The sequence below is a fragment of the Solea solea genome, chromosome 6, assembly GCF_958295425.1.
Source record: "Solea solea chromosome 6, fSolSol10.1, whole genome shotgun sequence".
Taxonomy (NCBI): domain Eukaryota; kingdom Metazoa; phylum Chordata; class Actinopteri; order Pleuronectiformes; family Soleidae; genus Solea; species Solea solea.
The window spans coordinates 17,913,932-17,928,184 of NC_081139.1; the positions used below are offsets into that span (position 1 = coordinate 17,913,932).

The 14,253-nt window shown below is 39.4% G+C and overlaps 1 protein-coding gene across 2 annotated transcripts in view; it reads left to right on the plus strand.

The window, feature by feature from the left end:
* Window positions 1-14,253, plus strand: part of cntn4 (contactin 4) — a 211,960-nt gene that overhangs the window by 81,369 nt on the left and 116,338 nt on the right. For both annotated transcript variants that reach the window (XM_058632553.1, XM_058632554.1), the window contains exon 5: window positions 9,981-10,076. In XM_058632553.1, coding sequence (XP_058488536.1) covers window positions 9,981-10,076 — 96 coding nt within the window. The remainder of the gene's footprint in view (window positions 1-9,980; window positions 10,077-14,253) is intronic.

The following is a 14,253-nucleotide window of genomic DNA, read 5'->3' on the forward strand; positions in this document are numbered from 1 at the left end:
ATTTTGACCTTCAAATTAAATCCGCATCTCTTACATTGCACCATGGCACAAATAGATCCCCAAAATGGGACTGCTTTATGGCATAAGTCACACACACACACACAACTGAGTTCACAGTTTTTTTTCTACCGTATCTTTGCTGCTTATGAGTGGACACGGACCCCAAAAATATCTTTATGGTAATAATCTTGCATTGTCACTGCGTGCATGAACAAAATTCATCTTGAGAATAAATTGCCAACTTTCCTTGATACCTCAAGAGTCAATCATTGACTTGAAATTCAAATTCTGGTGTTTGAAGGCCAAGTCCACCCTGTACACAGGCTGTATGATGTCACACGTGGCTCTGGAGGAGCTTAGATGCACATGAGGAGATAACCCAGATGACATTATAAGGGTGATATGCGTACAATTCTGCATTAATAAACTGGAGGAATGAAAGACGTGTGCACATACAGGCAGAGTGGTGCCAGCAGAATCCAGTGGCTTTGCAGCTTGAGCCAGGCTTTTATTTGAGCCTCGGCTGATTCCACTGAAAACATCCCTTTTTGTTCCCCCTTTCTGCTCTTTATTCCTCTGAACTTTATGGCGGTGCAGTAATGAATATCTAGAGTACCACTTTAACCACAGTAAATGTTAAATTGCTTGCTTTGTTTGGTTTTATTCCAGTGGTCACAGGAGCTGTAAACACTAGCAGCCAAGCTACATAGATTATTCTGTGTGCAAAAGTTTCTGCTTCATCTTTATGTGTTATTATTTTCATGCGTTTGATTGGACTCTTTGTTGTCTAAAGCAGCTGGTCTTAAACAGGGCATTTTGAAATGAACAAATTATTTTAAGTTGAATTCAGCTGAATAATGTCTTGTGCTGTTTACACCTCGTTAGCTTGGCTACAGTTGTTTGGTGTTTAGAAAGGAAGAAAAGCAAAACTATCGCTCAATATTGATATTTTATTAGGTATACCTACTCAAAGCTATGCAGTCTGGTACAGTAAAAAAAAATCACCTCACGGACGTTCTAGTGTTAATGTTTTGTTGATATTGTTTTAGTATTATTTTTACATTTTACTTCAGTGAGGGTCGACCACAATTCCTTAACAGCTCAGTAGGACCAAAATGATAATAAACTATAAAAAGATGTGCATTTTGTATTCAACTTGGTAAGAATGTGTTTCAGTTTCTCTGTTTAATAATCCATAAAGACAGAAAACAGTAACTGGTTTCTTCAATATTCACTCAAATTTTTATTTTGTTTTATGACATTTATTGGGATAATTATAGGTTGATTTGAAGCCCTGTGGTCCACAATTTGGGGTCTGGGGTCGGCTCGTGGCTTGGGGTCAGCAAAATAATTAGCCATTTTTTTAATAAAACTCCAAGATGCTTTCATGGTTTAACTGGGATTGAGCCCGGGGAAAATTGTGTGCCATTTTTACAATGATCCAAGACTGCAAAGGTCTGTCAACCTGAAGATTATTACTTCACACTGTCGCTGGACATCACACTCTTCTAAATCACTCTGAAGCACGACGGCTCTCTCGCAGTAGTTTTGAGCGATGCAGGGAAATGTCAGAGTCAACGAGAGAGGAGAAAACTAATATCACACAGTGTACAGTTCATTTATGTTAACCCCTCATTAATCAGCATGTGCTATAAATGATTATAAAGTTATAGCAATGCCTGGTTGGCGTTTGCCTTGGGTTTTCATGTGATCTGAATCTCTAACAAACTGTACAGCGGGAGCTGTGACACACAGATATACCCTTCGTCCACTTGAAGATAAAGAGCACCCTTAAGGAGTCGCAGGTTGTGATGAATTTCATGCTTGGACAGGCTCGTTGAAGTATGATAAAGTTATGCTGGCATTAAGGGAAGCTCATATATTTGGACTGGGATCATCGTCCTTATCTGGATCTTTTCTCTTTTTAGTTCTATTCCAGGTTTGTAATAAGAGATGCAAATGGTTCTAGATCACATCACATTTTAGTTTTAACTAACTATTAATAATTGTTTTTGAAAATGACACCAACACTATGTGTAATTCAGTCAGAGAACATTTGTTAAAAGGAATTAATGATATCCATGCTTTTCCTTGATGCGACTGCTTTAATAGATATGTCATTTGAAATGTCCCTCACTGGTAAAAAAAAAAAAAAAAAAAACAACTCTGTGCTTTCATGCTTTCTTTTGAACTCAAAGTGAACATCTGTGCACAGCTGCGCACGCTCAGAAAAGCGTGCCTTTGGTGAAGCCCTACGATGTTCCCACTGCCTCTGAAGGCGTGTTGTCAATGATGCTTTTCACTGCTCTCCTCGCTCCCTTTTCACAACAATGTCTCTGTTTTTTTGTGTGAGGGACATGGTGGGGGAAGGATCATGAAATTTTACCACCATTGCTTTCAGCATGGGCGATGCCACGTCTGTGGATGTGGAGTGGGACGATCAGTGGTTTTAGTGGAGTAGACATCACCACTTCACAAATCACAACTGCTTTGATCTCAGCCAAAAATTGTGTCAAAATACCTTCTTTTTTTTTTTTTTGGTTGGGTTGGTTCCTCAGATGTCCCTTCCCTTTGTCCACTTTGTTCTAGGCTCATATTTTGGGAAGGCTTGGACGCTTTTATCTAACCTTCTATCGTGCCTTCAGATGAAAGTAAGTGGTGGGTCTACTGAAAACAAAGCGTCTCTCACCATTTTTGGAGTGGCTACATAGCGCCTAATTCAATATGTTTATTTTATTATTGTTTTTAAAAGGCTGTTCGTGAAGAGTGGAAAAGTGACTGCTGCGCTGCCAAAATAATTCTGTAACTAAAGTCAAAATTTGAAGGGGCAAAGAAAATATATTTTAGCTGTAAGCTTTCAACAGGCATGAAGAGGCAGATAAAGCCCCGACAACAGGGAAGTCAATTAGCCTTGCTGTAACATTAATCACCTTTGACTGACAGTTAAGAGATAACTAGACAGCCAGCCTTCCTTAAAAGGCCACTGAAAAGTAGCAATTTGTAAAATATGACAAGCTATAAAAATAAATTACCTGCAGTAATTTTAGAGGCCAGATTGAATTCCCCACACATCATAAAGCTCAGAGAAAGCATCTTAAATTCACATCTTCTGAGGTCTTTGCTCTGTCTTTCCATTTTAAGCACTTTTACGACTCGGTCGCCGCCCCGCCAGGCAGTGACGAGTGATTCTCTCACAGCACGGGAAATCTAATTGGTAGGGACAGTGATTTGCAGAGTAAAAATGACTTTCGACAGCAAATTTGTCATCACATCTACGGTCCGCTCTCAGATGCTCAATTATTCTGGCTGTGGAGACGGCGTTGTTTTTCCAATGAGGTTCAGAGACAAACAAGAACATAAATCAAATGAGCGGATTTATACATTATGAGTAGTTTAATCCTGCACTGCTTTTACTACTTTAATGTTGTGGAAGTGATTCACGCTTGTGATGCAGGACATACGCGACAGATGCAGCACTGCCCTGACAAAAAAGTTCATGATGTAATTGCACCAACTGAACAAAAAGCTTTCACTGGAAACACACCTGTGCATAAAAATATGCACGTATAATATACATTCAGGAATGCGATTTGATGTTTAGATTGATTCTTCCTCTTTAAGCTCTCATCTATCTTTTCTGCTTTCAATTACTTTATCTCATCAAAATAAGCTGTAGTCTAATTGTCCATTTTATTCAACCCATTGTCAGATAAGTTTACACAACGCTGAATAAGACTTCACGCGACTCTCTCTCTCGCTGTGTTTCTCAGTATAGCAGTGTGTTGTTTTCATGTCTCTGGTGACACAGGGTTTTGCCTTTTGCATCTCGACTGACGGAGGGAAGGCGAAAGCATAGCAGAGCAAATGAGATGTAAGAGAATTCTAGATAAAGGAATTATGCCCAGTTCTCTGATACATGAGGACAATTGTTCAACTTAAAGCTACGGAATTAACCCCGGTTCTCTGTATTTTCCGACTCCCAGGTCAAGGGCCGAAGTAGAGCAAGGTACCAATCCCATTGCGTATTGTTAAAAGGACACTCAAATTAACACCAGCCACATCCGGTATACTCCTTGTACTGGTACCAAGGGCATCCGGCATAAATAAATAAATAAATAAATAAATAAATAAATAAATGTAAATCAAAAGCCAAATCCAAATATGCGGATCATCCACTATGGCGACCCCCTAGAGAGAGGGAGAAGTGGAAAGAACATGAAAAAAAGTGCAATAGCTAAACAAATGTTAAAAGAGAATGGTTGGATTATGGACCTAAAGAGACGTCCTTTCAAAAAGCTCTGCAGGCTCACCGGAGGCATGGGGGTAAATCTTTCCATTTGTTTTTCAGGAAATACATTGATAAAAAAGCATGAACTTTACTCAATACCGTATGATGTGCTGCTGGAAAGTAAACTGTGGAAACAAACGTGAGTGTGTGTGTGTGTGTATGTGTACACGTGTATTTGGAAAAACACACACAAAACATATAGATACCATTCATATAGTGCTGAAGAGAGGGAGTGATTGTGATGGAGAATAGGAACAGGAGAAAGACATGGGATACATGATCAGAATCTGGTCTCATCAATTCATTTTTAGTATCTTATAGGTTTGAGTGTTTTGTGTTGACACAAACCTCCGGTTCAAGGCTGTGTAACAGTGAGATAAAGTGACAAGCATATTCTTGAGACACTGTAGACCTAAGATTTTACATGGTAAGGCTTTTTGTAGGTGACTAAAATCAGATTTTCCTCCCTGATACTGTAGCATGCTTCCACGTATCTGGCTGTAAGTTAGCTCTATGTTTTACTATAAATGAATACAGTTGTAAAGGTGTAGATGCCCCTATAGCCGTGTTTCCACTGAGTGGAATGGTTGGGTACGGTACAGTACGGTACGGTACCTATTGTTATGCAGTAGCCTTCCCTTGGGGTACCAGAGTAATGGTACGGTGTGGTACAGGTGGCGCTATAGACCGACAACAGTCAGCTGATTGGGTGACAGAAAAGCATCACTCCCTTGCGACTGGTGTTTCTTCCACACTTTCTATTCTCAAACTTAGCCTGACATCTTGTTGACCGAAAAAAACAAGCTGCTGGATGTTCTCTGTTTTCTGACCGTTGTGTTGTCGCGTTCCATCTCACTGACCTTGCCCTCTGCACAGCGCGCACCCTGTTCTAAACCAAACCAAACCGTACCAAGAGTCCCAACTGTATACGATTAGGTGATTATTCTCTGTAGATTTGTCACTATAGTCAATCACTGACACATTGTTATACTTTTTTTGTCATTGTGACTTTTGACATTATTGTACGATGAGGATATTGATTATATTCGAGCAGTCAGAAATACATACAGCTGACAAATCAATGTAATAAACAAAAACAGTTTTGACCTTTAAAATCAAATTGGGTCAAAATGTACTTCAAAGCTGTATTATTATTATTATTTTTTTTACCACAATGTTTACTTCTCACCCCTGGTCAGTTGTACAGTATACAGCCTGGTTTTATTAAACAATTTCACACCCCCAGGTTAGAAACCATCACTGTTTCTCAAGCTGTGGAGCTGACCCAACCTGGGTGGTTCTAAGAGCCAGTGTGCATGACCATGAACAAAAAAAAAATATCTGGTGTGGAAAGCTGAATATAAATAAACCAACACAAACACTTCCACGCCTTCAGTTTCAGTGCTGTCAGGATTTGGGTTTCAGACAAAGCGATGGGAGTGGACCGAATCTTTGACAGGTCAGAGAAGAAAAGAAAAGCAGACAACGCTTATTGGACAAACACATCAATCAAAGAAGTCAATAAAATGTGATGGAGCCTATCTTTCTCCTGAGTTCACCGGCAGAATAATAGACAGTCACTGTATTTTATTTACTAGAACATGCATCATTATAACATTGTTTCAGGAAAAGTAACATTCAATTAAGGCCCATGCTTTTCCTGGGCATCTTTCACAAAATAAACTTTTGAAAACTTTGTCAACTTGGTGCCACAGCCGGCACAGAAATCCTGTCTCAGTGAAGATATACCACAAAATTACTTTTTCAGTAGGCAGTGTCTCTCTCATGTCATCTCCCAGTTTATCTCTTAAAGGCTGGAGCCCTTTACTGTCACACACCTGTGCTTCTTCCACACAAACAATGCTGCGTGAAAACCCACCGCAGTGCAGCGCCACCGTGTCTGCTGAGGCAGGTGGGAAACAACTAGAGCACAAACACTGCTGGTTTACGATCAGCTCCTGGGAGCTCGGCTCACACTACACTGACACTGCAGCCGTCAGAGCAGTGACAACGTGAGGTGGGGGTGAAAAATTCACGGTCCTGCCTTAAAACCCCAATCCCTACATGAAGGCAAATTTGACTTTTGAGTCCATACACATGTTCAGGACTGTCAGACTCGCCAAAACTTTTTTGTTTCCTTGACACAAACACTCACATTCTGTGTAGCAACGTATGAAGCTGATATAAACTGATTAGTTCAAGTACAATTAAAAGGAAATAAATACTTTTAATGTTTGATATAAAGTGTTTATAACTTTCAGAGTATTGTGATGAAATGGTCAGTGAGTTTGCCAACTTATTATTTTCTAGTTAATCCAGTTTCTAGTTGTTATTATTATTATTATTGTTATTATTCAATTTATGAAGCTGATATAGCCTAATTAGTCCAATTAGCAAGACACACATTGATGTACAGTATATATATATGTTTTAATGTTTGATTTGATTACATTTTTAAGTTAACATGACACAGAGTCACGTTCAGTTAAATGAAAACATGTGTTCACTTCACAACAAAAGACACATTTTTACAAGAATGTTGCATGTAAAAAAACAAAATGTGCAGTGGGTTTGCCAACTTGCCAATTTTCTTGTACGCCAAACTTAATAGAAATTAGTCAAAGCAGCATTCCATTTACAGGTTGAGTGAAGTAGCTGTTAAAACGTTATGATGTAAATTATTTCAGGTAATTCCAAAGTGAATTATATTTAAAAAATGACACGGTATACATATGTCTTCATTAAAGCTCAAACACAAGTTTAAACAGACTCACTCAGCCGACCTCAAATCTGGAATAAATCGTTAAAAAATATCAGGAATGCCCTCCTTAATAGGGTTTAAGAGTCTTAAATCGCTCTTAGTCGAACTGCGCTCGTGGGTTAAAAAGAGAGAGATTTATTTTTAAAGAAATAATTAAAGGCTGCCTCTTAACTGACTTGTCCTGGAGCCAATATGACATACATTAACTGACCTTACAGTCCTCTTCATAAATCAGTGAGCCCAGTAATTTTACATTTAGATCACTCCGAGCTGAACTAATCAGTAATCTCATTTGAAAGTGGATTGCTTGCAGTTTTGCAGCGAGCAGGTCGACAATGAGAGCAGCCGCGACCCCGCTGCTGCTCACACTCACTGCATGCTCAGTGTTACAAAGCAAGGTTAATTAAGGTTAATTAATCCAATTTAAAGAATATGTATGGGTATACACTCTTTTTCAGCGCCTACGTCACGTCTTCATATATTCATTCGCCATCGCCTATTATTTTTGTTTTAAATAATTGGGAAATAAAAACACTTTTTTGAAAGTATTTTTGAAACTTACATTAAAAAAATGTGGTGGGATATAGCTTAACAAGCTATTATTAGAGTTATTGAGATCCAGTTGGAACATATGTATCCCCTTCCACCCACCGCCACGATTATCAGTGCAGACATGAGGCCTCCATGTGATCTATGAATTACATTTACGCGGCTCCACCAGGATATACGCCATTAGTGTAGGCAATCATTGGAAGTGGTTACGACCTGCTGTTGCTTCCATCAACTGTCAAAGGAAAATTAGCTCACTTTAATAGTGCGCTGGTGTCAAAACAATGCCAGCAATAGTTTTGTAATGTTCAGTATGTGGTGGGCGTATTGAATGAAAGGTAACCCGATTACCAGTGGAGCTATTAAAATCTCTCATGCGTGACCGGCCGCAGCAACCCTCGCTGCTCAGAGCAGCGGCTGCACGTTGCTGCTTGGCACATATTAGTGGATGTGAATGTATTGATTTCAAACCTTTTTTTTTTTTTCACCCTAATGCATTCAGCTCATGCAGGACACCGCTGATAATTCACAAAATACATTTGCTGTGGTGCAAGGTACAATAATAGTCTTTACTCATGTGCATTTATCATGCGGGTTCGCCGTACCCCACTGAGTGACTTTTAATTCAGGAAGAAGAATTGAAGCAGTGGTTCTCAAACCGTTTATACCTCAGGTCTTGAACTCGCAGCCAGCAGGCCACATGTGGCCCACCATTCAATATCAAGTTATCGCTTATTTCGGTATGGGTTTTTCTACTAAAATGTACATTTTTCGACATAAAAACCTTTTTAGTGTGAACTATATGCCTGTCCATATCAACGCAGACAGTTTTATTTTGAAATTCTACAAAAAATTTTTTTCGCTTGACCGGCCCCCTAGTACCACCTGAGAACTCAAAGTCACACCATTAACATTATCATTAAATACAGTTGTGTACATAGGCCGAGCAAAGTCAGGTGCTCCTGAGGAAGTGGGAGGAAATGCCATAAATACAAAATTTACACAATTTAAAGATTGACATCCACTCTTAATTATTTCATCGTATTGTGCCCCCTGTTGAATGGCGATTGATTTGAGCTACTACCTCAATGAACCTCCTCCTAATACAGCATCGACTGAACTTTCTCTCCCACTGTTTTTAATCATTGCAGTTCATATTAATAGAAGTCCAATCTGAATGCTCATTATTATTAGTTTATAAAGAGTTATTCAAGAACGCCTCTTGTGGAAATTCAAAACAGTAAATGCATTGTGTGAATATATCAAGTCCCTCTTAAAATCCTTAAAGTGATTTACCCAATCCACCTCATTTGAGAGTAAATAAGGTCACAATGAGGTTCAGATCATTTGTTTAATAGCAGAAAAGGTAGATCAGTAGCTGTTGCACTGTGGTTTTCAAATCTTGACTGAAAACATTTCCGTTCGTTAGTGCTTTCACTGAGACTGTACCATAAATCTGAGGTCAAACCACAATTATTTATCGTCACTGTTTTGTTATTCTACATATTTTATATGCATCATTTACCTGTTTAATCGGTTTAGCACTTAAGTCACAGATACTGTACAACATGTTACACCACGTTGGGTTTTGAAGATCACATTTAACTAATAATTCCACTGTTCAGTCGTATACACAGATGTGACATTTTCTTTCTTGCACACTGACACTTTGGGAGTTCCTTTCCCCCTTTTTTTGGCTTTTTTAAATAGACTTATTTGGGGAAAAAAAATGCATTTTTTGTATTTAAAGTACATTTTTTCCATTATATCCTTGCTGTCCCAATTCTGGTCCTGTTAAGTAACTTTTTTCTGATACCACAATGAACTTAGGATCTCTACAGACCCATGCAGGGGGTGATTTGGCCTGAGGCAAAGCCTAAGGCTGTGTACCCCACACACAACAAGTTTAGTTTGTTGCTGCAGAAGGGTCAGATATATATTTTCTTATACTTTTGGAAATGTTTCTCAGTCTAGTAAAGAAATGGAAAGTATCATGATGTTGCTGTAACTGTATATAATTGATGAGGGTGACGCAGTGATTCTGTGGTTTGCACTGCTGCTCCACACACAATGTGGGTTTGAACCTTGTCCCTTGGAGTTTACAGCACTGCATTTGTCAGGGTTAAGCCTCAGTCCAAAGAACTATGGGCCAAGAACCTTGCTCAAGTGTGCAAGTGTGAGCCCTATTATAAACTTGCAACCTGTTGCTTCTCTGCCTGCTGCTTGCTGCTTTAGGCTCCTTGGGCTGTGACCTTGAATAAAAAGCCAGAAAACCTGATGTCGGAAAAACATGAAGAGAAAACACAGTCATTTATTCATGACCGCATGAATAAACTTGTGAGGATGTTTTGCTTACTGCTCTTTTTCCTTTGAAATTTTCAGACTTGGAGAACTTTAAGACTCACAAGAGAAGCTCTGTCTCGGTCCGTGAAGGTCAAGGCGTGGTTCTGCTGTGTGGCCCTCCGCCACACTCTGGAGGTAAGACAGTGCATTATCATTTTTATTGACTGTTTGGACTGTGTTGGCAAGCATGCAAAAGCAGATGTCTGTTTTAAACTGGTAATTAGAAGCTGGCTGACTGAGAAACAGATGTGAATGAGATCGCAGTGTTTGACATGTTTTCAGATGTGTGTATGCGGTTTTGAAGCGCTCCGTGTTTGGTTGGTCCTGTGCTGATTAAGATCCAGCTGTTGCAGTGGCACCTTTGACTTGGTAATCAACACCTTACATCTGTTGCTATGGGACCGGAAAGGTTTCAAAGTGAGTCTTGCATCTCTTAGGTGACATCAGTCTTGGTCAGGGCGTGAGAAGTGCAACAGCGGCACTGTCAAAACCCTGCAGCTGAGGCTGCTTTGATTAAAGCTCTAATTTGCTGCTTCATTGTAATGTTGAACTATTGTTTAACAGCCCAGTTTATTCACCATTGTCCCTCAGACTGAAGAGAAACAATACCCATGAATGAATAATGTGATTTCTTTTTCTTCTGCAATGTGACATATTTCAGAGTGAAATGTTGGCAGGATGTAGTTACAGGGAGCGTTTAAATCAAATCTGTTTGATTTAAATGCCTCCACCTCCCACACTTGCACTGCTGCATGCGGAGGGAGAGAAAAAATGGATCCAGACTTCAACCACGCTTTTATTTGCTGACTGATAACACCCCTCACCTATGATATCCATTCGCTAGTTATGGTATTAGACCTATGAGCTAAAGGTCAAGTGCATTTAGACCCCTTTCAGACCTGGTATTAACATCGGTCCTCAGTGATACGATAGCACTAAGTACGACTGTTCACACCTGGCATTAAAATGCTTCCTGGATTTTACACCAGGTCAGCTTGATTGGGTTTTTGACCTCTTGTCACTTAAAGGTCTTTCCTTTTTATGTTGATAGTCAATTTGCATCTTTTGCTCAGTTACAGAAGTCTAGTTATGATCTCCCTTCTTGTCATTATTTGCAAGTAAGGAGCTATGTAAAGCGACTCGGAACTCTTTCCGGTCCACAGCCCAAAGAACATACCTTTTAAGACTGAATGACAAAATCTGTTACCTTGAAAACCTTCATTTAGCAGCTTGTTAATTTATTCTTGCGTTCTACTCCCTGAGTTCATATTAGAGATGCATGGGCTTTAGATTTAGGAGAGGGTGTCGAGAGGATCAGGATATGCTCCATCAATGCCAGACTGCAGCTTATCCAGTTTGAAGTCGTTCATCGGTTGTGTTTTTCTAAAACCAGCCTGAGCAAAATGTTGTGATAAATGTAAGGCAGCTGACTCTTGGACACCTTTTTGGTTCTGCCCCAAGATCTCGTCTTTCTGGGCCAATATCTTCCACCTCTAAAGTGTCATTTATATGAGACAATTAGATCCTGATTAGCCATTTTTGGTTGCTCCAGTTATTCCTTCAAACTTCCTTCAAACTTCTGCTTTGCAACACGCTCTCAGATTTGGTGGTTGCTCAATGTGATTTTAAAGGAGTGGAAGTCAGCCTCACCACCCAGCTTGGATTTGATTTGGTTAAATGATATGGTTTCATATAATTGTTAAAGTTCATTATGTCTTCTGATTGAACTTAGTTTTTTGGTTTGTTTTTTAGACAATAATAGGAAGGAATTCCTCAGAACTGTCACCGGATGTTAGGTGGTGACAGTTCTGAGGAAGGCGGAAGATACACGAAGGTAAAGGACAACTTACTATTGTCTAAAACACGAACCAAAAAACTATGATTTGGTTTCATGATTAGATTTAGAGGAAATGTGTTATAATCTTTCATGTAACAAATCTAAATTCAACAAGGTGTGCGGCCCCTTTTTTCTAATTTTTTTACTTTATTTGTGTGTATGTTCTTGTACTATTTGAATCAGTTGTGTACGGGGATCTGGCTGTCATATTTGTGTTATGCTCTTCGCTTTTCTTGCTGGGAAAAAAATGCTTCCTGGATGCATTTCCTCTGATTAAATGATATCGGCTCTGGTTCCCCTAACCTGTTTTCCAATAAACACTGATTTCATGTCTGTTCACGAGAACAAATTCATGTGAATTAATGAGTCAGACTAACAGATGTGTCAGCTGCTGTCAGCACGTCTGTCTGTCTGTGTGAGAGACAGAAATAAGAGTGTGGAGATACTTGAGTGAATTAAAACACTATTCACACTGCTGTAACATGAAATGAGTTTAAAACACAGCATGTTAAAAGTCTGATTTTAGTCGGACTAAGATAATAATTTGGTTTTCTTAATGTCATGTAAACACAGTACGACTTAAGTTTCGAGCTAGTCTTAGTCAGACTTACGTACCTGGATAATGCAATTCATAGTCCTATTACTCCTGCATGTACACACTCAGTTGGACTGAAGTCTTACTCTCCGGCCAATGAATTGATTTTCTCCTCTGCATGTATACTTGGACTTGGCAAATTGTCCGATTGCCCGTCTTAGTCTGACTATGGCCGTAGCTCAATTTAATTGTGTATGTAAATATACTGAGATGTTTCAATGTATTGGCATTGATTTGTGTAAACAATGAAGAGTCTCTAATCTGTCCTGAGGACAGATTGCATTCATGCAGCTCAGGAACGTGGACATGTGTCCTCGAACCACTGCAGAATGTGGTTTTGTGATTGGATCTGATCACTCAGGACAATTACCAGGTCTTAGCTGGATCTTATTTACTTTTTGTGAGTAGTTATTCATGCCAAATCTAAAATTGTTTTAATTTGTCTTAAAATATGCCGCCATTCATTGTGACTGTAATTTGTCAAAAATTACAGTCACAATGAATGGCGAAGTTAATTGTCTTTAAGTGACCGTCTTGTGGCTTAGCGTCATATTTTGCATAGCAGACACAATCATAAGTTTCAAAGATCTTGCCCAACTCTTGGCAAGAAAGCAAATTGAATAAAATTGCTGATGTACTGCTTGTCATGTTTCACAGTCCACTGTTATTTGAGGAACATGTGGCACGGATTGGATTTGCTAAATGGCTTGTATGAATTTCTGAGTTAAAACTTTGAGCTAAGTTCTTCATATTTCCTGCCTAATTGCAGCAGATGTGTCCTTTCATAGCTTCTCCCCTCCTCTTACCGCCCAGCGACAGCTGCCTGGATTACACTCCCCCAGCTGACATCCCCCCAATATCACTGATCCACACACTGGTCCGCTGCTGTGGTCAAAATGATGCTTGTCACGAATTGACTGTAATTGTTTGGAGCTTTGTGTCCTTTTGGGGTTTTATCTGGCGGAAGCTTGGCAAGCTCTGTGGCAATGTGGACTTTTAGGTTTATTTGCAAATAGTTCAGCTGGCGTGTCTGTACCTGACTGTTGCTGCACTGACTCTTTATTCCTGCCAATTTGCGCTGAAGTAATCCAATTAAGGTTTGGTTTTTAAGACCAACGGGGAAATAATTCCAACATGTCGGGCATCTTCAGGCACATGAAAAGCCCCCTCAAGACACTTGTCTCCCCACTAATAGAGAGGACCAATACAAGCTGTCAATTAGAAGTTCATTTTAGTGAGTCATATCTCTCAGGTGGAGCAGAGGATACGATCACTTATCTCTCGATGGCTGCTGTGTGGTCCTACTTGCATTGATGAGGGGGGATTCCCTCACCTCCTCATTTTCAATCCGGTGTCATTTCCTCATTGCATTTACAAAAAAAAAAAATTCAAATGTGGAGTTTTTTAAGGGGGGGGGGGGTATTTAATGAAAGCAGATGTATTTATTTCCATTCAATTTCAACATGTTGTGTGTTAAGACACAACAGTGTGTCTAGTCTATGTAGGTTGTACATGGTTCCCCTGTAATTTAGTGTTATTGGTATTATTATAATGGTTGAGAAAATATTAAGAAGAACAGTTATTGGCTGAGAGACACGTCGCACTGACACGGAGCCGAGAGTAAGAAGTTTCTATTTCAGTCCTCCAGCTGATTTTGATGGGAAATCATTCATACGTCTTAACCTTTTACTGCTCTGCTTTGAGCATTTATAGATAAATATTTTGTACAGCAAAAGTACTTGTGAATGAGAGCCATGCTGTCCATGCTGATACAGATAGAGAAAGAGAAAGTCCTTTATTATGATTCGTCTTTTTAAAATATTCTAATTCATGTAATTCAATATTTAACTCAGAGACTTTTCTATGCAATAAGGGGAGTA